Source organism: Athene noctua, chromosome 3, assembly GCF_965140245.1.
Source record: "Athene noctua chromosome 3, bAthNoc1.hap1.1, whole genome shotgun sequence".
NCBI lineage: Eukaryota > Metazoa > Chordata > Aves > Strigiformes > Strigidae > Athene > Athene noctua.
In genome coordinates this window covers 80,720,883-80,747,891 of record NC_134039.1, presented here as the reverse complement: position 1 = coordinate 80,747,891, position 27,009 = coordinate 80,720,883, and the positions used below count along the sequence as shown (strand labels likewise).

The 27,009-nt window shown below is 46.4% G+C and overlaps 1 protein-coding gene across 6 annotated transcripts in view; it reads right to left on the bottom strand.

The window, feature by feature from the left end:
• The window catches only part of FRMD4A (FERM domain containing 4A), a 379,560-nt gene that overhangs the window by 111,089 nt on the left and 241,462 nt on the right, over positions 1–27,009 (bottom strand). For 5 of the 6 annotated variants that reach the window (XM_074903460.1, XM_074903462.1, XM_074903458.1 and 2 more), the window contains exon 2: positions 24,219–24,284. The exons of the other annotated variant lie outside the window; for it this stretch is intronic. In XM_074903460.1, coding sequence (XP_074759561.1) covers positions 24,219–24,284 — 66 coding nt within the window. The remainder of the gene's footprint in view (positions 1–24,218; positions 24,285–27,009) is intronic. 6 annotated transcript variants of the gene reach the window in all.

Here is a 27,009-nt window from a genome sequence, read left to right as displayed (position 1 = left end):
GTAGGCTGGGGGATGTGTGCGGGCGGGGTGGCCAGTCCATCAGCAGGAGAGGTGAGGTGGAAAAAGAAGTGGTTGCATGAATACAGAGTAATTCCTGCCTTGGCCATGCCCAGCGTGGTACCACCAGGCAGGGTACAATGCTTCTTCATCAGCCAGCAAGGCTCTCGCCTGTCTTGAGCCTTGGGCAGTGTAATCAGGAGGAAATAAAAGTGCAAAACAATGATTTGAACACAATTCTTCCCCTCCACCAACTATTATCATTTGCTCATGGAGCAAACTCCAGGTCCTACACCCCACCCCACCCCGCGCCCCTGAATTAGATCATGTGCTAAAACTAGCCAGAAAGCTCCAACACCGTGGCAGTAAGGGCAGTAAAGATACCCTTATAGATTCTTTGTGTTCCCACTCTGTTCTTCGAGTAGTTGATTATTCAGTGGCCAGCAGCCTTATCTGCTGAAGGCCAGCAGCCCATTTATCCCCATATGCATTAGGCAGTACATTACCCCATGATAGTTACAGACCGTAACTTCCTCCCGCCCCTGCTTTCTTGTGCATGAAACACCAAAATCTCTCATCCAGGGACCATTGAACTGTCACTCACTCACAATTCTCTTCTTGTCAAATTGGGTCTGCCAACAGTTCTGTCATCCCGTTGTTTAACCCATTTTACGCACTTCAGAGAAAAGAAAAATTCAAAGTTGCTCCATGGTAATGTTATGTAAATACCAAATAACGGCCCTTTCAGCTATCATCTCATCTGAATGCAGCGTAATAACATTGTACAAAACCGCTCAGGCTGAAGGCTTTAGGGGTTGCAGTTCCCCTTATGGGATAGATCCACCATTCCTCAACTCCGCCTTATTGTGTCAATATATGGAGTGCACATAACCAGAGCAGGCTGGGTTGTGGCTGGGTGAAAAATTATTCATTGAAATGCAAGATGCCTGGAGAGGCAACGCCTTATTTTTTATCACGAAACAGCTGAACTCCATCAGTGTTGGGGACCGGTGGTGGGAGCATTGCTCGTGCTGGCACATGCAGCACCTCTTTCCCAGAGCCAGCGGTTGGCTCTAAAAAAACCAAACCAAACCTCTTTTCTTCATTTACACAGGAAAATAAGACAACTTGCCTCCAGCAGCCTCCTCGGGAATGTGGAGGGTGGTGACAGAGTGCCAGTGATGTTTTTCTTGGAAAATCAACACCCTCAAATTGTGGGAATTAAGATTTATTAGGGTCAGAGAGACAAAGACAGAAAAATTCCCCCAAGTTTTTAAAATAAGACTATTTGGTAAAAAGATTAGAAACACTCTACCGACAAGTTGCCTTAGAAATAATCAGAGATAGCTGCATTTCTGGGTTCAGCTAATACCTGACACTTCATATCTTAAGTCAGAAGCTATTGCTGACACTCTCTAATTCCCCTGCATATTAGCTAGCAATGTGAATCTGCTTAACTATTTTTGTAGTCAGAGAAAGCAGAGATCATGAGCTGGCCAAGTCTGCATGGCAATTTCATGTCAAAGCCAAAATGAGAACTAGTTGGTGAGAGGAAAAAACCACTCTTGGGTCTGTAGCATCCCCCCTCCCCTTCTTGCCTGACGCAGAGGCAGCTGCACACTTGGCCCATTCAGATGAGGTCTGCATCGATGCCCAGTGACCCCATTCCTCTCTGTTCTCTTCTGTATCATCCTGTGACTCTAGTTTTCGGGTGACTGCATCCAAAGAGACCAGCCGGCTGCTACTGGTGCTGGGACAGGAAATCTGCCCACCCTCACTGCTCCACGCTCAGACCTTTCTCTCATGCATGACAAAAGCCTCAGTGCTTTCCTCTTTCCTCCCTCAGCCCTCTGCCTGCTCCATCTCTTCTATCTCTGCTGGGAGCAGCTAATGTCCACACATACAGCTGAGAGAGCTGGCTGATGTGCTGAGGATGGAAGAAGGATGAGCTGAGTTTTGTGGCTGTCCCCTGCTTTTTGTACATGTGTTTTTTCATCCACAGACCTGAAGCACAAGATCTGGTGGCTGCTTAGAGCGCTACGTCCCATGTGGGAATCTGCATTGCTGTCTCCTGCAGAGTTGGGGAGAGGGAGAGGATGCTGTGCTTGGCATTCAGACTGATGTCCTGGTCTGTCTCAGCTACTTGGGGTGCCAGCATGAACAGCACACTGTAAGGTATTTCCTCCTGGGATCCCCCAAGCGTCTGCATCTCTGCGCTGTGCAGTCTGGACGTGCTGGCTGGATGCACATCACCTTCACGGAGCACCTGTGCCAGATCCAGTGTCCCCCAGTGTACCTCCCAAATGCCAGAGCGCTGATCTGTGCATGCTCAAACAGCCCTTTGCATGGGACTTCCAGAGGCCTGAGAATCAAAAGCAAGGGGTCAAAATCCTGACATTCCCCTTGGGAGATTGTGCATGGTAACCTCATATGCAGCCGCCCTTGAATCCTTTCCAACTGAATAGTGTCCAGGAGCATGAACCGAGCAAGAAGATCTGGCCAACCACAGAAGCAAACTCAGATTGCAAGGGCAAGCAGGTACCTTTTAAGGAGGAATTTGATGGAAAGTGTGGAATTCCTTATGCTGACTGATGTAAAAACTGCTTTTGTAGCATTGCCAAGGTCACTGCTGGCTCATCTAATCAGCCATGAAAACATCACTGAAGCAAGTTAAAAAGTTGCCCCGAGTCAATTTGCACATGCAACTTTTATTATTCTTTATTTAAACTTTCTAGGTTTGTTTTTGGATGGTTGGAGCAAACAGATCCTTCTGGTATTATCTTTCTTTACATTTCTTCCAAAACCTAACACAACTTCAAATCTGTTTTGTCCTTTACAAGACACTCCTGAAGACAAGCCTGGCTGGCTGCTTGCTTTGGTATGTGTTTACTCTAGCAAATACTGTGTTTTCAGGAGACTACTCTGAACTCCATGAGAGGTTTTATACTATTGTCAGGAGCTGCATTCTGTGGATTAATACAACTTTAATGAAAATACATTCCAAAATCGACAGTTTTGACTGAGATTTTCTTTGAGCTTTCAGGGAATTTAGAGCAAATTTATGAGGCACAAACTCAGAAAGACTGGGACAAAAAAGGTACCCACTTATGTGGACCCAAACAATCAACTTTCAAGAAAATTCAGTTCCCTCAGAGCAGGAAAAAACCCATTGCCAACTATGATGGCTAGATCCACTAGCTCTTCAAATGATTCTTGAGGTGTTAAACCTATTAATGATCTACTCAGTATCTTCCCATCTTCTTCTGTATGAAACACTTATGAAATTTCTATGTGTAAGTGAGAAGAATATAGACAACAGATCAGCAGAGCAGAAGAAAGATACCCATACGCAGAAGGATTTTGCCCTGCTTGAGGACCATCAGAATCACATAAGCAGAAGACAGAATCAACTGTGCTTCAAAGCAAATTCAAGGTCATCTCCTAGTTCGCCTAATCTCCACATAACTGAGACTGGGTGTATTTGGTACTTGGATCCCCATGGTTTAGCAGCACTGGCTATGTCAGTACTAGTAACATGGAACAGTAACAATAATAACAACATGGACTTGCGTGGTCTCCAGACTGCTGTAGCATTTGCACAGTGCTGGCCTGTGGGAGCTAATGTTCTCCCAGACAATGCCCAAGCACCATTTGGGGGATAGGCTGGACCAGGAACCACTTCTAGAAGTCAGTATGGATGTGATCACTTCATTCAAGGGGAAGAGTTTAACCATCTGGATACCAGCAGAGTCCATGAACCAGTGAGCAAGTTCTGACTTGTTTCTTCTACTAGCACAAAGTCATTGATTTTCCTCCCCTATGAGCCAAGTCTGAGAAAGGACGTTCCCAAACTGGCCATCAGTAGTCACAATCAGGTAAACAAACCCAGATTGCACGTATTCCTAAACCAGAAGAATTAGCTCATGTGGTAGCAGGTTCTGTAGCAACGTTTTGCAGAGATTACAGGACACAGCTCAGATGTCCCATCCTTTCTGCCTGTCACCTAGCCGCAGCACAGCCAGCCAGCCCCCTGCAATGCTGTCTTAACCCAACAGGCAGAACATGAGGCTTTGTCCCCCTCCCTGGGTTTGGCCCCACAGTGAAGGACACTGCAACCTGGTCAAGCAACAGAGCTGTGTGCTGGTTCACGTTCAGTCCCTAGACATGGACTCCCTCAAGTACAAGAGAAACTCAAGCTGTTGACTGTTTCCTCTGACTCGTCTCAGGTGAGGGGAAGGAACGGTGCTCTTGACTTGCTTCCCACTGTGAAAAGCAGGGATGTGATGCCCCTCTGAGTTATGTTGGCGTAACACAGTTGCCTTTGTTACTTGGTTACAAGTTTCCTGCTTTGTGTAACTGTTCTTTTAGCATGTTCCTACACCCTGATACCTTTGAGTGGCCCGAAAGAAGCCTGGGTACCCAGGCAATTATTCTTCTTTCCCTCGTCCTTGCAAAAGGTCATAAAAGTCTCATTTTGTAATTTACCCTGTGAAAGTTGCCCCTGCAACAGAGATACTAACAGAGTCACTGGTTGAATTTCAGATTTCACTGCCATTATCTGTAATCAATTTAAGTAAGCAAAGATATTGGTGAGACTAAGCATATCTCATGCTTTTATCACAGAAATGGAGTCTGCAGAGGATTTTTCACCTTCCTTTGCACATAATATATAAAAGTGATAGATACACAGACCAGATTAGATGGAGATCTCCAACTTAAATTAATAAACTGAAACAGCTCAAGATGCAAATTGCACATGCTGTGGAGTTAAGAGGGCTTTGGTTCAAACCCATGTCTTAATGCAAAGGAGAAAAGAAATGGATGTGTCATTCTTTAAAGCATGCTGGGTTGAAAGTTATATGGCCTAGTTTAAGAAAGGGCTTCCAACATGACAAATATATGCAGATAATCTCTATTGTAAATGTTTGGCTTAAAGTATTTTGCGCCTTTATATGTACTTGCTTTTCAGTTTCTGGAGATCTGTATAATTTTGAGAAAGGGTAGTCAACTGCTGCAAGAAAATCAATTGTGTTTTAAATCATCCGACTGTATCACATGTGGCAAATCAAACTTTGAACATGAAGTGAGTTTCAGAGCCAACTTTCTGTGGCAGGAATCCATTTCACACTCAGCCGACAACAGGGTTTGATAAGAGCTCGGCCAGTGTGAATAACCAGCTGCCTTCTATATATACTTTGATTTGGTAGCATCTGTTGAAGTTTTATATCACTGAGAGATTGTTGGTATTCTTTTTAAACATTAAAGCTACCTTGACAAGGTCAACAACAGTTTCTATAGAGGTCAGCATTTTTATTTTGAAATATTTGATCATAATTCTATCAAACATTAGAGAAAGAGTTTGGCTAGGGCACATAATGAAATTGGACAGCTCACACAATCCATTTATCTTTTCAGCTGTAAACCTCTGAAGCGCTCTAGTTCATCCAGTTTCAAATCAACTGTAGAAATGTCCATCTCCTTTCATCCAGCCTGCAGAAATTGGTGCTTGGAAATGCTCTTGATCTCTTATTACTGATGTGGAAAAGGCAAAATAATTTCCCAAGACATACTAGCTTAGCTGCATTCTTATGTCCTGTTTGCTTTCAAAAAATCTCTCCTGAATAAGGATGATAATTTCCATCCTGACTCAAAGTCACCTCTTCATTGCTGAAAATATTAAATAAGCTAAGTGAATGCTTATTTTGGTAGCACATTTTCTAAACACATTAAAATAATTCATTAAAAAGACCCCATGCAAGACCTACATGACCATCTTACGAATTGTGATAAGATAGTTCAGATTTTAGCAAATCTAAGAGCAATAAAAGTAAACAAAGTCAATATTGGGCTAGGTCTGATGCATAGAATTATATCTTCCTGTTTTACCCTACACACCATTTGGGAGTGCAGAGAAACTATTTAAATTCAATGAGAGCTACATCCTCATGTGCTGGGGAAGGGGGATACCTTCAGAAGCATACCGGGTGCATAGGCTTTTGTGCATTTGTCTTCTTTATCCATACTTATACCTAGGGATGTAATCAAGGAAGATGGCTCCACTGTTGGATTTTCCATACATACAGCAATATTAGATACTCCCTCCCCTAAAGAGCTTGGAGTCGAAGCATATTGGTCTTCCTGGATACTCTCATCAGTTTAATTATCTGTACATATACAGTTGCTATATTAGGAACATACCACAATGTTTTGAAGCTTCTGGCTTAACACACTCAAATGTAAAGCATGCTATGAAAATACTACACATCAGATGGACACTTCTTCCCCGGGGAAGGTCAAGAGAGAGAGGCTGAACCTCACTTGCCAGATGTTGGTTAAATGGCTTAATGCCTGGTGGCAAAGCTCAGATACTACAGGGAGCAGAGAGGTCAGAGACCGCAGGAAATGGGATAGCCAAGCAAACTGCTTTAACCTTGAAGCCGAATAAAAGAATGATGCATTGCATAGGTCCAGCTCCCAAGGCACAGGAAATCAGTGCTACTCCACGTACATCCACACTGATAGTCTGGCCTCTAATCTCCTGTGTGTGAGTGTGGCCCCCAAGTTCACCAGAGTGATGGCTACGACCTGCCCGTCACTCTCCCGGGCAGGGTCCGACACACCTTGTCCTGCAAGAGAGAGGGTCCCCCACTCTTGGTGAGCAACCCAAAGGGAGTTTTTTTCTTCTTAAATCGGCAGAAGGTGCTGAATATAATCAAGAATTAGGCTTGTGATAAACCCATGGTTATTTCACAGGGAATTGAAAAAGTCAACAACCCGTCACCTACAAAACAATAGAAACTCCCTCTGCCTTCAGCTACTCAGGCACTATCAGCAGTGTTTAATATGAGTCTACTAAGTCTATACATTCTTGATATAAGTCTAATAAGTCTATACATTTGGAGCCTATATATGAAGCCAAGCAACTGACTCTATGTGTCCCTAAGAAGCAAAGGTTGCCTTGGGACACAGCAAGGATGCTGCCTGGGTCCCCTGGGCTGGTCCCCTCTGGCCATCATGGCAGTCACCACATCCAGCAGTCACCCATGTCAACAGAAGAGGGACAGGGTCAGGGCACTTCAAGAAGCAGATTCAGTTGCAATGGAGAAACCCTGGGCACAGACAAGTCCTGCCTCTGTTTCTAGATCTTCAGTTATTTCTCCTGTGATATCTGCTGAACTAACACAGGGAACACTAAAACTCGGTGTGGCTGAAGCGCATGGACCATCCTGGTGGACGTGTCAGGACTGCCTGCAGCCCAAATGGGTCCTATCACTCCCCCCTCCAAACAGCTCTGCTCCTAACGCCCTTGAAGGCACCTTGAAGAGGATGCTGGGCTTCATCTCCTGACTGCAGGCTCACCATCATCACAGACTGAAAGAAAAGAAAGCAAAATAATACTTGCTCACCATAGGAATTAATAGGGGGATAAGAAAGGCTTATTTCCCCTGATATTTGTAAAAAGAAGTGCTGGTGATAAACCAGGACCATTAAAAAGGAGGAGGTGAAATGAATGACTGGACGAGATAGTGAGCGTCTTTTATTAAAAAACAAAAAAATCTTTTTTCTGTAAAGAAAGAATAAAGAAGGAATAAGACAGAGCGATTAGGAGAGAGCTCAGGCAGGGTAAAAACTGTTAATGATAAACAGCTACTAAGGAAATAATTGGAAAATGTAAACGTGTACAAATGTGGGTGATGACCCGTGTACTGGGGCGATAGCAGAATTAGCCAATAAATGTAATGAGCCGTGGAAGGAGAAGCTTGGAGACTTTATGGACAACTGGGGAAGATTTTTCTAAACAGGAAAGGTAGAAAGCAAACAAAGGCAGCTTGGTTTCTGAAAAGGAGCGATCCTTCACCCATGACTGGTGCGATGTCCACAGGAAGAGGGAAGGGGAGGATGGGTGTACAAGATCAGCTGAAGAAAAGGATCTAGGGAGGGATGCTGATGCCAGCTCCACCGCTTCCCACGCTTGAAGGCAGGAGTGCCTCCAAGCCTGGAGGAAGGGGCAGTGGTCAGAAATGGTCATACCTGCTTCTCACCCCATGAGTTTTCGTTTGAGGTAGAGGGAACCCTTGGCTGCCTCATTTTCTTTTTAAAGAATGAAGGCTGAGGGAAAGGTTTGTAACTGGCCCTAGTGGTCTTCACCCACAGCTTTGGGACTGGGACTGACTTCCCAAGGTGGTCCCGTTTCTGAACTGAAGTATCATGTATCTGCCCACAGGCTTGGTGTCCCAGAGATGGGATTTGGGGCAATTTCGGTTCAGGAACACTGCAGAGGGGACAAAAGCAGACAAAGCATGCCATGCAGTGGCATGGTACAGTGAGCTGCTAGCCACAGGCTGAGCCAGCTGGAGTTACGGGGTCTGAGATATGCTACCGAAATGCACAATCAGCTTTAACCCAAGGACAGCTCATTGTCCCTCAGAGTATCTAAAAGCTTGCTCAGCACTGCCAGGAACGGGAAGATGGCTTGGTGTGATGTCAACCCAAACCCTACACTGCAGCTAACGCTCTCTCCTTGCATAAGGACTTGCCACCAACCCAAGCCCATCTCTGTGAGCAGACCCAGGGACCAGTGTCCTCCACTGTGACTGGCGTTGAGACCACGCTTCCCTTGTGGACAGGATAGCAGCTGCCTGCCCTGAAGGGATGCTGGAGCCCTTCCTCTTCCCTGAGGAAGAGTCTGCCCTGCCAGCATCCAGAAAAGTCTCCTTCTGTGTCTCACCCAGACACCTCCTCACTGCAAAGAGATCAAAGGGACCAAGTAACTGCATCTGTTCATTAAACCCAATGTGAAGGATGGGCAGGAGCAGATCCCAGAGCAGCAGTGCAAGCAGGTGAAACAGAGAGACTGTTCCCAGTCCATTTCTTCAAGAGACAGAGCCAAAGTCTCATAAGCTGGGACAGCCCCGAGATCAGTCATGGTGCTGGCAGATGCTGCTGCTGGAAGCACAAAGACTTCCAGAAAATTATGCTGGAGATCTTGATGCCGCTCTGGGAACCGAAGGCATGTCTGCTGACTGGCCAGTGGTCTTCCTCCTGGTGCCCTACCAGACATCTGTGGACCCACCCCACAATTGCTACTACCACAAGGAGTAAATGCCTTTATCATTTCTAATGCTGAATGGCTGCAGTTTTGGAAAGAGTTACGCTTCACATGTGAGGGTGAAGAGAATAACTGTATTTAATGTGGTTTCCGAAAAACCTTTTTTGTGATAAAACAGGAGAGATGTCTGACTTGCAGTGGGGAATTAACTTTGATTACTCAGGGGTTTGGTGCCCCAATGTTGCAGTCTTCTCTTTCTTCACAGTCATTTCCACAGCTGTGTGGTGATTTTTATCCCTTGCATTGAAAGCATGTCATGGACTCAGTGGATGTCTGCCTCTGATAAAGATTCATTATTTAAATGGTGGGAGCTGTGTTTCTATTGATTTTCCTTTCCAAATAACTTAAACAGTTGTTGATTAAGTGAAAGCTTTGGAAACTGGGTAGCTGTCATCTGAATCTATCCCCACAATCTCTTTGGACATTGGTATTAACTGGGACCATTGAGCCATTTTAAACTCCGATTTGTCATGGGAAGAAGAAGAAAGGACTTGCTCCATCCCTTTCTCCCAAAGTGTCTAGGTAACCCTGCAGAAGCAAAGGATGGGCTGAGTCCAGACCAGCTCCTTGATCACCTTAATGTTTCAATGGCTGGACTCGAACTAGATTATTGAGAACTATGGGAAAGACCATACATCTTTAGAAAGACATTTTCTATTCCAGTGACATAGCAATCAGGAAAACATTTGCCTACCTGCCTGCACTCGCAGGAGTCTCTGAAGATGGGACTGCAGTTTGTCCTAGGAAGATACCAGTATCTCTTTGAAGAGAAAGGAAACTGGATAGCAAAGATATTTTGTCCTGCAATATCTGAATCCACAAAAGAACTCTTGCTGGTAGGGAAATTTATGAAAAAGTGAGTAGAAATCACAGCAAAGGCAAAAACACAGACTTCGTCTCAGACAGAAAGTGGTGATATGAGAGCAAAGAGATATATTATATCCTTATAGTGTAAACCACTGTTGTTCAGTAGAGATTCATCCATCAATACCAGAAAAGAAGTTGGCCTATGGTTCTTTGCTGGCTTGCCAGACTTTTATTAAATGCACAAGAATGCCAAGTCTGTAATGTCTAAAAGTGAATTTATTTAACAATGAACTCTTTGAAAAGGGAGTCCCAGATGTGTAATTAATAATGAATCAGTGATCTGAAATCTGATCCAAAGCCTACTGAAGCTGATAGACAGACTCTCTGAATTCAAGGAGTTCTGGATAAGGGTCTCATTAGGCAAAAGGAAAAAAAAATAAAATTAAAAGCTGAGCCAGCTTGTTAGTTTTAAAAAAAAATTATAGTTTGGATTCTGCGCTTAACAGAGACATATAATAATCTGCACTGCACATAAATCCCTTCTCTGCTGACAGAGGGCTCACACATTTCTGTGTCTGAAGCTGTACTTGAAATCTAGAAGATAAAATGAAATAAAAAAAAGCACTGAGAGTGTCCCAGAAGGAAAACCTCTAGTGGTTTGAACCACAGTTCATTTCCTCTTGGCATGAACTGGGAGATAACTGTCATATATGTCTCATTTGGAGGCAACAGATGCTTCTCCTCTCTTCGTGCCGAAGTCCCGCTCACTCCCTCACCCCGCTCCAGCCTGCACACCCACCTCTGCTCTGCCTTGGCTGGCTTTACATCAGCTACACGCAACGCAGGGCGTGGAGATAATCAACCTGAAATTCCTGCCAAGCTCAGTGTAGCATGGTGCTTAAGCGGAAGCATGCAGCTTGTCTTCCATCAGTGCAACTTAATTCAATTTGTCAGGGATGCAGACGGTTTGGGTGAGCCTGAGCCAGCCACTGCCATCCCGACACCAGCCAAATTTTGCACAAACACTGTGAGAGAGCGTTGTGGCAGCCCCTGTTTTTCATTTGCCTTTTGATATGTCCCTAATGGGGAGGTGGAAGTGATGTTTGCTGATGAAAAATTTCATTGTTCCATGTCTTTTTCAGGAGACATAAAGTGCACAGATTAAATCATTCCCTTGAGTCAAATATTTTTTAAGCACAGTAACACAGCTCATTTTTAAATAATCAAATAATGATTAAAAATAATCAGCTCCCATTTCTGCTGAAGAACCAATGTGTCTACATTGAATTTGCTTTTTTAATAGCAAATTGTAACTCAATCTAAATGTAAATTCCTGGAGAATCTGCTATCTAATTCTCATTATTTCCACTTGCTTAATGCAATTAGAAACATCTGTCACTGATCAACTGTCCGCACAGTGAAAATAAATAATAATTCATGCTATCTGCCTGCATAGTGTTTTTCAGGGAAAGGACTGCTTTAAAACCATTCACTAAAGCCCAAGAGTTAGAGCTGTGCAAAATGCTTGTGACAAGCTCTGAATCATACCAAATGTGCCTGACCATCAGCGTCTCTGTATCGTAGAGACAGTTGCTGAATAATTTGAGAAAATCCTGGATACATATAAAAGTAACCACCCTGGTTTCTGGAAACATTTGGCTCTGGGGTCTCCATCTTCAGGGATATATTGTGTCCTACTGGGGGGGGGGGGGGGGGGGGGGCAAATCTCACCCCACGCTCCCAAAGCCTGGACCCAAAGTCATGCTGGATCAGGCAGATGTGTACAAATGTGATGGAGCTGTGGCTGCCAAAGGGGCAGCAGGAGGCCAGTGAATGGGACATGGCTGCAGAGAGAAAGGACACTGGAGTCACTGGGGCTTGAGTGTTACCCCAGCTGCTGCCTGTGGTCCTGGTTTGGCTCTGCCTGTGATAGAAGTTGGGTAAACAGCGGAGCGGGGAGCTGCGAGAAATGGGCACCCAGTCCGTGTGAGGTGGACCAGATCAGGGACATGGATGGTGCTTCCTCCTCTTTAAAGCACATTAGTACATATAACCCACCTGTATAAACTCTCTGGTTGCTTAAAAGACAAGAAAAATCAAAGAACTCGAGAAGATAAGCCTGAACTGAACCTCAAGAAATGGGCTTGTTCATCCCCTGCCCACTAGTGATAGGGGTGGAGGAGTAAAGGTAGAGTCTAAGTGGAAAGGTATTCTCATTAGGCATATACTGCTGAAACATTCTCAAAGAGAGAACTAAATTAATCCGAAAAACAGTCTTCCTAGTAACCAAGAGAAGCCCAATGCCACAGTCAAAACTCTCAATGTTTTTGTCTTCAAGCTGCTCAGCAGCTGGAGGCTCGTCCCATGCAATGACCTGACTGCTGCGTGGGGCTGAGGAGTGGGTGCGGAGGTGGTCTCCTTCAGGGAGTATCAGAGACTGGGGAAGCGTGAGCAATGGCATTGCCCACTTCACCGCCTGGGTTAGAACAACTCTGTGCATGAAATGCTCATCCCAGCTTTAAAGCAAGGAGGGGAAATGAAGTGTAACTGGCTTGGCTGGTTTATTTTATTTTATTCTTAAAAAGGGCAAAGGCAAATCTCTTTAATTCATTTATTTTCCAGGAGACAAGTGTAACTTAGAGACATTAGAAGATCCACTCTGACAAGACGAAGTCTCTAACACTTTCTGGGCTGACAAATCAGGAGGGCAGGAATGAGCTCAGAGTTGCTGGCCTGTTCACAATCTTGTCAGGTTGCATCTAGTCACCGCTGCATCTCCTGCTCCAACCCTCCCTTTATTTCTCCATTCTCCACCATAACCACTGGGTTATACACCTAGCAATAAGCCAGAGGTACCTCTGCAGCTTGGCAGCCTTTTGTCCCAGTGGCCCAAAATGCACCTGTGCCCATGTGAGGATGAGGGAATGCCTGTACCAATGGCTCCATGTTTTTCCAGGTGGTGAAAGGGAAGGTGGCTCCTGAAGGCAGATGTGACAGGGACGAGGCTGCACCACTAGCCTGCTGTCTGCTTGGCAGAGGAGGGATTATTCTTGTTCTGCTAAAAGGAATGCTGGAGACAGGCAGCACAGCAGAGTCCTCTCCAAAAATAGGGATGAATCACTAAACAAAAACTATTAATCAATTTTCCCAAAGGTAAACACCTTCCAGAGCTGGCACATTTTGCTGGCTCTACCTCCAGGCATCTGCTTTGACCTGCTACTAAGATAAAATCATCTTCAAAGTTGAGACAGAGACTGAAGCTCTGAAGACCCAACGTGGGTTTAGATTCTTACTCCACAGATATGGGCACTTTTCCAGCAAAGGTAATAACAGAAAAGTTTTTATTCAAACATAATGGTGATGAGCCATCTCTGAGTGCAGATAGTGGGTAAAGAAAAGACATCCTATCTATATTAGCAGCCTCTCATCCAAAAGGATTGCTTCTCTGGGAGAGGTTGGGAGAGGAATGTAAGACCACATGCCTTGTTGCTCACGATGACGTTATGCACTTTTTTTTTTTAAAGCATGACCCAATTATAAGCCAAGACCCATCTCCTCTGTGCTGAAAATTAGAAAAGCTGATGGTTTTTCTGATGACATCCCATATCGTGGCCGGCACGAATGCCCCAGGCAGCCTTTCTGCGCTCGCAGAAGACACTGTGCCTGCCTCGCTCCTTCTCAGGGCGCCAAACTCATGGGTGTGCTGCCGTCAGCAAGCTATCCATCCCTGGGGGAAGAGGGGAATTTGGGAAAATAAACCACCAAAGAGAGACAAATCCATTTCAACATCAGATTGCCCAAAGCTTGCCCATGAGTAGGCAGTTCCCTGAAATAAAGACAGAAAGGACTGACAAGCCACACACTGGAAATACAGTTAAGGTTGGGGGATGGAGATTTGCTCTATCACTTGGGGATGGCATTTTGTATCGTTTCCAAAGAGACTGGAACAAAAAAACACACTCCTGGGCAAAGGCAGGGGGAATGAATGGGGACAGTAGAAGATGTGGGGTGGGGAGCACTCAGGTGTCCCTTGGGAAGGGCATCACGGTGTCCTCGCAGCCCTGCGCTGCCCGTCCCCAGGCTCCCGCCCCCTCTGCGTGGTCGCAGCTGTCTCCTTTCCCTCACATGCTGCAGCCAGTGGATCCAACAGCCCCAGCAACCTTAGCTGGTAGCACCACGATGCCAGACCCAGCTCCTTTTTGCTTCGCTCAGTGCCATTGCCAAGTGCGATGCTGAAACCCGTGTCTGTGTGAGCACATGTTGGCTGCCCTAAACTAACCAGCCCGAGTGCATCGCTGCGGGCAAACCATTCCAGCCTGACACCACGCAGCCACAGTCAGCTGCCGCTTTTGGTTACTTGCAGCAAGGTAAAGGGAAAGGAAACCATTTCCCAGTGAGACAGTTAAGACCCTTTTTGCTCATTACGTGTGGTACCTTTGAGCCCAGGAGCCTCACTCATGGCTGAGGCTCTCACTGTGCCGTGCTGAAGGCAGAGCCTTTTGGCTGAAAGTTAAGATCTTTTGTCTAAGCTGCATTTGCCTGTGGCTGAAAAGGGAGGGGAAAGGGAATAGAAAACAATTTTCTATAAGCTGAGTAATGTAGCTTAGACAATCAAGCCTGGCATCTCTCATTCACTATCAACCTAGTATTTGTACTGCGCAGTGCAATGGCAGCAATAAAGGGAAATGCTCTATCCTGAAATGCTAGCTCGGATTGGAAATGCACATTTTTTACCTCAGCTTGAAAGCAAATCTGCTATGCTGCCTTGTTCATCATTTCTTCTGAGCTGCACTTTTTCTAGACTGTTCAACAGCTCCTGAAATAATCCAGTACATATATTATTATTTTTCAAAATTGCTTGCTCAGACCGTGCTATAAAAAATAATTTTCTATTTCCATTTCCATTGCCTTCCAGGAGGCAGCTCTTGCCCTGTGCCACATTTAGCACTTTTTTACACGAATTTACTATTTGGGTTTCTTGTCCAGCCAGGAGATAGTGAAAGGAGGAGTCGCAGCCAAAGTGGGACTGATCTGGCCACACATAACCACCCACAGCGTGAACACCTACCCAAGGGCTAGTTACAGAGAGTCCTTTTGCAGTCAAGGAGAGAAAGGGGCATGACTCATTTCAGACGATCCATTTTAGGATGAGCTCAGCTGTGCCCTACAAGTACCCTCCTCTCTCTACTGCCTGTAAAAGCATAGCTCAGACACCCACGCCGTACGTGCCTTACGTTGAATGAGATGAATCTCACTGCTGCCTGCCATGAACTAAAATCAGGCAGGCGCTCAGGCAAGCCAGGGCTGGAGGCCGGGGATGGGATGTGGCACTGACACGAGGGCTGGTCTACCATGAAGGAGGAGCAGAAGGAGCTCTGTGCATTTCAGCCCCATCATCCTGCTCCTAAACTGAATTTATTTCTACCTTTGCGCTTGGTGGTGCCGCATGGCTGAGCCCTGCAGTGGTCCCAGGGAAGAGGAGGCGAGGCTGGGGGACATTGCCATGGCTGGAGCAGCATCTCATGGAATACAATGATGTATTTCACAGCCACTGTTGGACACTCACAGGTTGGCCCAGGCGCAAACAAAAGCTCCACTGAAGCCATGGAGCAGCTGAGCTGGGCAGAAACAATAGTGAATTTTTGAATTTCTCCCAAGTAATTGTAAGTGAGATGTTTTCTCTGTAACAGAGCCGTTAGATGCTGGATGTGCCATTCCTGTACTGGTGTATGTGGTGGGAGGTCACCAAGACCATTTAATTTGCTGATGCTTTACAAAACTTTAGGACTTAATTAATCTGAAAGGAAAGTGCTTTCCCCTTCACCAGATGTTTTACTGGGATTGTCACCAGCCTCCCCCTGTAAATTTGAAAAGCTCCACATGTGCTCAAAATTAAGGGTCTTTGACAAATTTTAGCAGAAGAACTGAAAAAAAAATTGCTGAATGTCTTCACCCACATTTGGCTAGCTGTAAAGAATATCCAGCTCTCAGCATATGTGGTATGAATAAACATGTCTTCAGCTTATCTCTCTCCTGACAGCTCATGGATAGCTCCCCAGCCTGTATTAGTTTAAATGCAATTTATTCTAGAAGACTGATAATAGGGATATTGATTATGCAGACCATTGGAAATCACACCCTCATTTCACTCCGCAGAGGAGCGTGATTGCCATTCCCTGGCATTATGAGACCGTAAGCACTTCACTGTGGGAGTCTGTTCCCCGAGGCTCCTAACGTGGAACCTGACAGACATGCAGGGTTTGGTTACAGGGGTCTTAGGGCACAAAACGATAAAACCTGCTCTCAGCTCTGTTCAGAAACCAGCAGGCAGCTCAGAAAGAGGGGAATGCGCAGCATTACCATGCCAGAGAAGCACCATCCCCTCCAGTTAACCTCCTCAAGACACAGAAATACCTCTGCAGTAGGCAAGGGCAGCCCTGACCTGACTCATTCTCTGGGGTGACTTTGCTCCCAGCAGATCATTGTCCCCCGCCTCCACCTGTCCCATCTTCTGCTAATGCTCCTCCCATGCCTGTGCTAACCTACATGCATCTCTGGAGGGACTGAGCTATCCCTGCTGAGTTTCATTAATTCCCAGTCTTGCTTTTCTTAGACACAGCTTTGCTTTCTCTGGAGCTGCTTGACCAGATTGACCTCTGCTGCACGGCAGATGCTCTTGGAGGCTCTCCACACTCCCTGTCCACTTGGGTTTGCTGCTGATCCCTGTCCTGGAGCTGTGCACCCTACTTGGCCTCTTCAGATCCCACTCCTGGTGAATCTTACCAACTAACTTGATTTGCCAGCTTGTTCCCCACAGCCTGCCTTGCTGGGAGCTGACCTTAGAGCATGTTCTCCTCCGGCAGATCCATCCCTTGAGTGCTGTCCATAGCACAGGGGCCGTGTCCATTCTCACTGAGCATCATGGTCACCCACGGTGAGTCCAGGGGAGCTGGAGCACACAGCACGCCTGGGAGCTTCTGGGCTTGGACCAGCCTCTCGGGGCCAGCACCACTGCATTGGCTTTGCTGAGGCCAAGCCAGGATGCACAGCAGAGGCTCTTCCACCCCTAGTTTCTGAGCCTTGCTCAGGATTTCCCTCTGAGATGCTCATTCCACCTCCTGTCCCAAATCCCTTCAGTTTTGACCTTGTAATCGAGCTTCACTCTTCCTGAGATCCCTCTTGTCCACTCCTCACCTCTGCACATTAAATTTATTTCTCTTATGCCTCTGTGCTTTTCCATTTCCCAACAAACACTCTCCCCTCCAGGCTTGACTTCTGTGGGCTTCTGGGTTCACTGGAGCCTAAGACGAGAAATGAACCCTTGAGCTACAGCCCTTCAGCTTGACACCAGATGCTCTGTAGGCCATTGATGGCAGTGGTGGATGCTTTTTGAGGGAGTTAGGGGGGCTCTGTAGAGGAGATCAACACAGTCATGTCTTGCAGGCTGAAAGGTTGGGTTTGGGAGCAGACCTGGCTCTCTTGGTCCATTTTTCATTTATCCATTAATCTGGTGTAAGGCAACATCTAGGTATTGTGCAACAACCTTGTCTGCAGGAGGTGCGTTGACCGGGAAAGCCAACAATGCTCCCAGCACCACATACCCCTTGGAGCAATGCTAAACATATTTTCCTAATGTTATTTTTCGGTAAACAGCCAACTTTTCGGCAGAAAAGTTCTTAACTCACAGCTCACTTGTTGCTCAGCAAGACCACAGACCTGAATCTTGAGCCCAGGCCCCCATCCCCCTTTGTGCAGAGCAGTCTTTCCTCCATCCCTCCACATCCCATGGTGACTGAATCCAGACATACATTTGCCCTATTTGCAGCCATGCTTGCTGTATTTAAGATGATTAAAACTCTCAAAGGGGGACCCCAAGAGGCAGTGGAAGGCCAGGAGGAGTCTTTCTTGCAGGAGAGAGATGGCTTCACCCTGTTCATTTGCCAGGAGCCACAGGCTGTGAAGGGGGAATTGTGTGGTTTGTCCCGGTGATGTAAATCCCACCTCAGACACTTCTACAGCTCCCAAGTTGATCCAAAGCTGTGGATCTCATTAATTTTTAATGCCAAAGATGTTCAAAAATCTACTTTGCAATTTTCCAAACACTTACTGAGCTGGACTACAGTTTTGCTGTATTAAATCAGGATTTGTTTTTGAAATCAGATTTATACCACAGTCCTAGTGTGGCAGTGAGTTAGGGAAAACAAAGCCTTCTTTCCAGAAGGCAGTTCTGAGCACCCCTTTATCTCCAACCCATTCTAAATTATGATCAAATCCAATTTTTGCACATTTTTCTCAGTGCAAGGGACTGGATCCTGCCAGATTCCTAGTAGAAAATTCCACTTGAGTTCAGCTTGATCTGTAGTTATTTGTCTGCCCTACAGAAAACATGCAAATTTTTTTTTGCAGGGGAGCAACACACCAACCCACAACCTACAAAGCCACTCAGAGGACAGTTGTCAAGCCAATGCTGAGCCCTTGCATTAAGACGAAAGGACAATTTCCAGCTGCTCTGTTGCAGGTATGGAGAGGCTGGGTGGGAAGTGGGGATGCAGGGAGCCTCCCTCGGACACTCACTGAGGCCATCATTGCCAGCCCATCCCAGCTCTCCATGCCCTATAGGACATGCCCTATAAGCAACCCCAGCAATATATTCACCGTGCTGCTCCTGCAAAGGTGTAAGGGAGGGCAGTGGGGCCAGCAGGGCAGTACTCACCCCCTTGCCTGCTCCTGCCTCCTCGCTCCCAGCCCAGCGCTGGCTGCTGCTGCCTTCCGCAGTGATGGTTAAAAGCACTTTTGGAGCAGAGCCTGCAAGCGCTGCAGGGAACCAAGCTGTCTCTCCTGCTCAGCAAAGACTGCTACTGGCACCCAAACATCTCCATTTACGGTCAGGGCCACACTGCTGCATTTCTGCCTCAACCCGAGAGATAGTGCTTTTAAAGGGAATCCCAGTGTCAGCAGCGGAGCAAGGCTTGGCCCTGTTTTTCTGCAATTTTTGTGGCTTCCCAGGCCAATGCCTTCCTTGTTCAGCCTATACTGGGGCTTGTTTATCCCATTCTGAGGATGGGATATATTGCTGTGGTCCTCCTGCAAAACATCTATCTAAAATTAGACAGCTTCTCCCCAACGGCAGGCAGATGCCATCCTCAGTACTTCCTGACAAGGAACCTTTGCTCACTGTGCCGACCCAGGTAACCACCCTGCTGACTGGCATACAGAAGTGAGGCAACAAGAAAACATGGGTAAACCCCCACTGACTGCAATTTCCTGACCACGAGCAATACTGAAAATACTGCAAAAACTCTTAACAGCATCTTGGGAGTAGAGTGGAATATTTTATTTCTCCCTCTAACCATTATTAGTGGAATTCTTGCTCTCAGAAGATGCTGTATCTCCCCCCAGGGACAGTATGCCTCAGCCTGGCCCCAGTGAGCCTGAGCCTGGAGGAGCAAGGGACACTGGTGTGCTCTGAACTGAGCATCTCCACCGGGATGGCCATGTTGGTGACAGCCACCCCTGCGGCAGTGAGTCACCAGCCCACGAGGCATCTTGCCAGCCCGGCGTTGGCTCACACCTACCAGCGTCTCCCAGTCTGGAGTGGTTTCTGGGGACGAGATGCTGCAGCACAGCAGGCATGCAGAAGACAAGTCCTGGGTTTTCCAAGGCCTCCTGACCTGCTCAAAGCAGAGTTGGTGCACAAGGCAAAATGGTTGGAAAGGGATGTTCTGTGCATCCCATTAATTCTGGCTGTGTGTATACATGTATCGCTGTTGATGCGGTTTTGGATGCATTTGCATCACAGCTGGGAGATGACAGAAGTGCTGCCAGCTTTCCTAGCTTACCTTGAGCTGTCTGAGTAGCAAGAGTTACTTAAGAAGTGATAAAATGGACATCTAGGTGGGTTAACCAACCATATACCTACAGACTAGTGTGGTGCTGACCTCCATGTCTCTCCCTGGCTCTTCCAAATCAGTCTCAGTGTTCCTCAGGGAGAAGGTTAGAAACAAAAAAGCCCAGTTATTTCCTATTATCAAATTTCAGAGCCCTCTGGACCCCACAGACAGCTCTGCTATGAGCCTTGGATGAGCTCTGTTTCTGCAGTAACTCTTCCAGAGAGAAAGAATTAGGAGGCTTAACACTTTCAGATGACAGTTGCTGGAGCCACCGTCAGATAACAGGCACCGGCAGCCAGCAGAGGAGCCGGGAGCGAGCCAGGCTGCCTGATTCAGCCAGCCCGGAAAAAAGTCTTGTTTATAAAAACCCACATGAAAAGGAACGAATTGCCAATTACAAAAAAGTCTTTAAATAAATCAACACAAACCTTTCATGTGCAACAGACAAATGATACACGGTCACAGGGAAATAATATAACAGATAGGGAGGCTGAGAGCAGAGAATGTGAGCAAATCCATTTTCCAGAAGCAAGAAAAGGGACTTGCTGAAAAGGATTAGCTGGATAAAGTCAAACACTTTAAAAAAAAACCAAAACTGTAGTATAAACTAAACATGCATCAAACAGAAACAGTAAAAAAAACATTGTAAAAAGATCCGAGGAGCCACACTCTGCTCCTGCTCAGAAAGAAAACACTGTCAAGAAAATATCCTATGTAAACTTGCCACACACACCAGATCATCAACAGGCATTTATCAAATGAAACACATACCAAATGCAACTCTTCTTCCTAATCCCAAATCAAACATGCTTTGAGTTTCAGACCCTCAGGAAGAGATTTCCATATGATCCTCCTCTGTCTCCTTTTATGATTAGCCCTTCTAAATTTCAGCATTTATCTGACGAAACACATTGGGGAGGGCTTTCTTTTATCCGCAAAGCCTGTGTTTCTGCTTTTCCTTAGCTGCTGATGTACCACTCTGCAGCTGCTCAACTTGGGAGGAAAAGACTTTAGTCAAGACCCTTCGATTGACTAAACCCAGGATCACTTTCCTGGTGGTGGCAACCCCAACCCCATGCCAACACTGAAGCAAGCCAACGTTCACAGAAGGGGTTATAAAAGCTGCCTCTGAGCCAAAATCTTACTTTTGGGGCTTAGTAATGTAAGTAAAACGTATGTGTGGGGGGGGTCCCACTGGCAATAGATGTGTGGCCAGTCTGAGGGGTCTTTGTAGTTTTGGGAGAGAATTTGTAGTGTTGAAACATTTCAATCTGGTCTGGCAGAGCTGCTGCACAGGGCCAAGGCTGACTCCTGCAAACAACTGCAGGAGCACAGCTACCACTTGCTGTCCCCCTGTAGCCTGAGGTATGGTCCTTATTAACCATCAATTGATGTGTTTTGAATGGCATATTCATAAACCCCTGAGTCTGATCACAGCTAATCTGCAGATAAAAAAGGGAGTACATTTGCTTAATATACTGTCTTTTGCAAACACCCTGATCATTCCCAGATGCATCTGTTTCTGCCCAGCAGCACTCGAGGCAGCAGGAGAGGAAATAATTTCAGCTCCCCAGAGTCACCAGCCTAAGCAGTTTCAAGATGCTCCAGGAGCCCTTCTCTGTCCATTTGAGGGAGCTGTACCCATCTCCCTCCTTTGATCAGACCCAGATTTTTCTGCTGGTTTTTTTCCATGCCAACATACAGCAGCAGGATCCCTGAACCCTTTTCTAAGCAGAGCACTTGATATCACACACACAAGGCTGCATAAAGCCAGGTTAGGATGTTATTTTGATCGCACCCATGGCAGAGAAATCTGCTCTACTGATTCCCAACGGTCTCTCCTAAACTTACCATAGGAATGTGAAATTAGCTATGGAAACGCTTCCAGGAAAGGTTGAGGTTGGTGGGAAGGAAGAAATTTCACATGAGAATTTAAAAGCCTGGCTCCCAAGTGATTCAAGCTAATGCAGGTCTAGATGTTAAGGCCCGACACAGCCATGGAAGAAGCTCTCTCATGGCATAAACCAGCAAATCAGGACTCCATTTCAGCCCGTGGCAAGATACCCACAGAAAAATACAGCTTTGAAGTGATAGCCAGAACCTTGGGGTTGGATGAACATTTTATTTACAGCTTCTTATTCAGTTTAGCTACAAGATAAGGTGATAAAAATAACGGTGCTCAAAACTTACAAAGCTACTTTTATCTGAAATCTCACCACCAGTTACAAACAATAAAGGTCAGTTGGTGAGATTTCCCCGGGGCAAAGTGCATGTTGCTCCTGGAGGGTGCCTAGTTGATTGAGGACCTGTCAGGGCAAAGCACTACTCATCTGGGCAGCATCAGCCTGCTCCTGCCCCAGGCAGAGCTGCCCTAGGACCACCCCAAAGCTGGTGGTTTGCCCATGCTTTACAGGCAGGCAAACCCAAGTGTTGTGACGACGTCTGCGAAGAGCACCAATATTGGAGACATACTTCAATCCAAACATCCTCTTCCTCTGTCGTCTGCTCCACCCAAAAGTGATTTACCTACTATCGCCCTGAGTAGAGGCTAACTAACAGCACTGAAAAGCCTCATTTAACCAGAAAAGCATCTGAGATGCCTCAGTGCACAATCCTGTACACATAGGGGCACGGTGGTACTCAGAGATCTAGGTCAACCTGCATGCAACAGAGGTTATTGCTTTTTCTGGGCATGAATTTTTCATAATCACCCCTTCTGGCTTTCCCCATTCATACGTTACTTGAAAACAGCAAAATAATTTATTGTACGAATAAAATTCAACCACGGGTCACTTGCAAACTAGTTAGTGTGATTTACAGAGCAATTTGCTTCCTGTATTGATTACGAGAAATGCCCATTGAAGGTGTGATCAAACACTTAAAAAAATAATATCACATGATATTGGTTTTGCTCACTCAGAATAGGATGCAGAGCTTCCCAAACCTGTCTCCTGGTCTGTCATCTTCACCGTGGGTTTTTTTGTGTTACTAATAAAAACCCCAAATAAGCAGGTTCCAGGGCAGCTCGTATATTTTAAACAGTGATTATTAATGTTGTGAGCAGTGCTTTAGCAGAGCTGTTCTCAAATAGTCCATTTATTTTTAACTGAACTAAAAAAAATGTAAAAAAGCATTTATATGAAATAGGAAGTCAAGTGCTGTGTTCTTGTGATGAAGGTGCCTGAGCTTCCCCCAGCCAGCTGCTAAGCATCAGTGGGCCTGGTGCAGCCTGGTACAGTGATGCTCGCCATGCGGAGACCATTGGTACAGTGTTTTCTGTTAATTAGTCACCCTGATTTAGCTGTTCTCATTCCAGCCTTGGCCTGGCTTGTTCATGGTTATCCAGGCACTCTCTGACCGCAGCAAGTGTCACGGGGAGCTGAGGGATTTTACCTCCTCTGCGACTATGTACTTGAAAAAACATTACCCATTAACATTTTGTTAATGGTATTTTTAAGCAACTTTCCAGAAAGCGAGGCTGAATGTGCTTCCGGCGATTCAAGTCGCCTTCAGCAATCCCCATTCAGGTTTGCCTGTGCTGGGTAGGATGCTGCCCCCCTCCCAGCTTATCAGCTGCAGCCGGGGGATTTGGGCACTATGGGAAGTTTCATTTCCTGCATCTTGGGTTGCCTGTGGCTGGCCAGCAGCGTTTGCAAAAGGAAAGACATTCTTCTAATTCTTGTTATTAACCCGTTGGTGATCTCTGAGACACGAGCCATAACAGTCAGAAAAGCACAGGATGCTACAGCTTCAATCAGCCCATTGTTACACAGCCAGCACAAGACTAATTTTTCTTAATTTTCCTTTTTTTTTTTTTTTTAAATAAAAAAGCAGATGGAGCACAGACTTATTTTAATGCACATTTGTGCCTGACACATGATTTACAGCCTCTGTAACATCTCTAGCAGTGCTTGCCTGTGGCACCACCACTGCAGCCCCTTTTGCTGCCGGCGGTGCTCCGGGCGCAGGTGGATGCACGGCCACCTCTGGCATGGAGCCCCACATCATACCCCAGCAATTTAGGATGGCAAGTAAGGAAGACAAAAACAAATGCTGGAGCTATTTTAAGCAGATGCAATACATTTCTCAAAGCCAAGCAACGGCAACGCCTCAAAAAATAGCTAAGTGATACAGTAACAGCATCAAAGATGACCAGAGCTGCTTTACTATCTCACTGGCAGTGACTGGGACAGTTTTGGCACAAAATAAAGCAAAATATGTCCTGAATTAGTCCTTTCGACAGATATGTCTTTGTAGATTCTTCCCACCCAGCACTACCGCACTTTCCAGAGCTCTTCAGGCAATCACAGTGTGAAGTTGCTGAGAAATTCAGCTGAAAACCCTTTTCTCTCCCCACCCTGGATAAAATCCACAGCCCTAGCAAACTATTGCATGGCAAAATATGCAGTTCCTACCTGAACGAGGAGCTCCAGCTTCCTGTCATCAAGCAGGTGCACTTGGCATCTGCGGCCCTCCGTCATCTGCAAGAGAGAAGAGGCACGTGTGTCAGGGCGCTTGGCTTTCCAGCGCGGCACGTGGCTGCCGGCTCCCGGGGCGCAAGCTGGAGGCTTTCATTCGCTGCGGTGCTTTTGTTTGTGTTTTGTTTTCAGTGGGATTTATTTTTTTTTTTTTTTACATTAATCCCCCTTCTTTTGGCACTGGGGGAAAGAAAAGGCTGGACTGAGAAAAAGAAAAACCACCCCGGTAGCTGTCATGGAGCAGCGTGTGGCATCTGCTTGGACGCAGCTGCCGGGGGAAGGTTGTTCCAGTGTGAAAAATGGGGCCAGGGGGATGGTTTGCAGCACGGGGGCCCTGACATTTCATACCACAGCCTCCAGCTTTGCAGTCAGCTTGGCCAGTGGAGGAGACATCCAGACAAGTTTCCCCCAAGCTCCTCAACAACAGTGATTCAGCCATCCCAGAGGTAGCACAGAGCAAGCAAGGCTCCTCCCCGGGCCATACTGATGGTGTTCCCTGGGGTTGCACCAGCTGCTCACTTGGGCCTGAATCCCAAAATGGGCTTGTCCTACTTGGGTTGGCCTATTTAAGATGTACGAGAGAAGCCACTTGTGATATTATTATACCGGTCCAACAGTGCTTCCATACTGTTATAGTTTCTTACAACTGTTAATAAATAACATCAATAAAACTTTTAGGTATAGAAGACATATGAGATTTCCAAGGTCCTGTGGATTGAGGTGCTAAGAAATAAATGAGCTGTGGCCTGAGGAAACTCCTCTACAGTCATTCAAGACCTTTCCTGGCTCTCCTCCTGCACAGAGCACTGTAAGTGAGGAGCAACTTTGCTTTGCAGAGTTACAGATCACAACTCAGCCCTGCAAAGCCCTTCAGGGTGCACAGGCACAATTCCACCATCTGCTAATGGGATACGAACTGCCCAAGACTCTTTGGCTCTTGGAAATTCCTCTCTCGACACACCTTAAGGCAGCACACAGGCACCCCCCTGGTGTGGGCTCACCCCACGACACTCCTGGATCCATGGCGACACGGACCCAGCTCAGCCCCACAGCACGGCTCAGTCCCCCAGGGACCCACCACCCTCCAGCCAAGGCATGTTCCTGACCACTGCATGGACCCCAAGCTCAATTTAATGATATTTCTTCCCGTGGTGAGTCCTGAAAGATCACCAGAAGGGAGCAGAATGTCCACAGGAGCTTGGCAGGCCTCCCCGCTGGCACCACCTGAGTTGAGCTCTGATGCAAAGCTGCCTTGCAGAGAGAGGGGAGATGTGGTCTTGGGGGGCTAACTGAGGACAGCGTGGCTTTCTGCTTTAGCTCTGCGGGTTAAAAATCACCCGCTCCTGCGGCTTGATGGGGCTGGATGCACTGGCATCCAGGAGGTGGTGGTGGATGTCCCACCATCAGCTTCACTCGCTTGGGAGCCCAGATGGTGCATGGCCATTGCCATGGGGTCTGCAACCCCAGCTGTCTCCAGCAGCATTGCCCTCACCCTGCCGGCTGCTGGCTCTTGGCACAGGAGCCTGCCAGGCTCTCCTGGGTGATCCTATCCTCCCTCTTGCCAGCTCTGTCCCACATCCATGTCCCCCTTTCCTGGGGCCAGGACAGACCGAGTCTTACCCTTGCCCTGGCCTTTCCCCATAGCAAAAATTCAGATGTACCAACAACTTCTTTGAGCTTCAGGCTGGCCATGCAAAGTATGGAGTTTATTATAAGACAGCTTCAGCCAAAACAAGCTTTTCCCTTTAACTCACCCCAGTTTTACAGTTCTGGAATGCACAATGCCATGCGATCCAAGCAGACTTTACCCCCCACTGTTATTCACACCAGCACGCCTCTGGAGTATCATGCATGCTAAATAACATTGCTTTCCTTCTCATTTTCTGTGAGCACAACTGGGGCCCTAGCATTGCAGCCAACGGAAAGCCTTATAAAACAAGGCTTCTCATAAATGTCAGCCAGTTACTGCCATGGCAATAAACTGTCTTCTTACAAGAGTTTCCTCCGGTAAGTAATGTTATGCAAAATATGGCTTCTCATAAGGTACATTACTTGGTGAGTGAGATTTTTTTCTATGAAGTCTGCATTAAACGTTTTTCGGCTCAGTTGTAAAGTTATGCTAGAGGCTCGCAGAAGGGCTTTGCTACGCTTGGAGTAAGAGTCATGTGGGTAGTGTTCAGGCAGGCACAGGGAACCTCAAGCTTGCTTTGCTGGGCTTCCCCAGCAGATGAAACTCCAAGTGGCTGAGCTCTCTCTTGTCTTCTTAGTGTCACATATCTGCTGCATCCCCAGGATGGTAAGTATGCACTGATATTCCTGTTTTAGTATGAATTTACCCAAGGCAAGACATAAAGCAGTGAGTTTACTGTGGTGGTAACATACAATGGCAGGGATGAAAATACAGTCAGGCTCTTGCGTGTTACGCTCCATTGGTTATAACAAAGTTGAAATTAAGAATAAAATAAGGTGAAAGGGGGAAGTGAGAAAATTTTCTGAGATGTGTGACTTTGTGGTTTAGTTCTTCAGCAAAGTGCTTTCTTTCTGTGTGGAGCTGCTTTAGCTCTCCACGCTTTTCCAAGCCCGAGTTTCGTATCGCCTTAGTGCTTTTGCTGCTTAAAGAAATCCCAAATGAAAACAGCTGATAACATGAAGTATCTGAATAAAGTGAAGCTCTGAAACAGAGCACATGATGGTTGACTAATTGCAAGGTATTTCATGAACATCACTT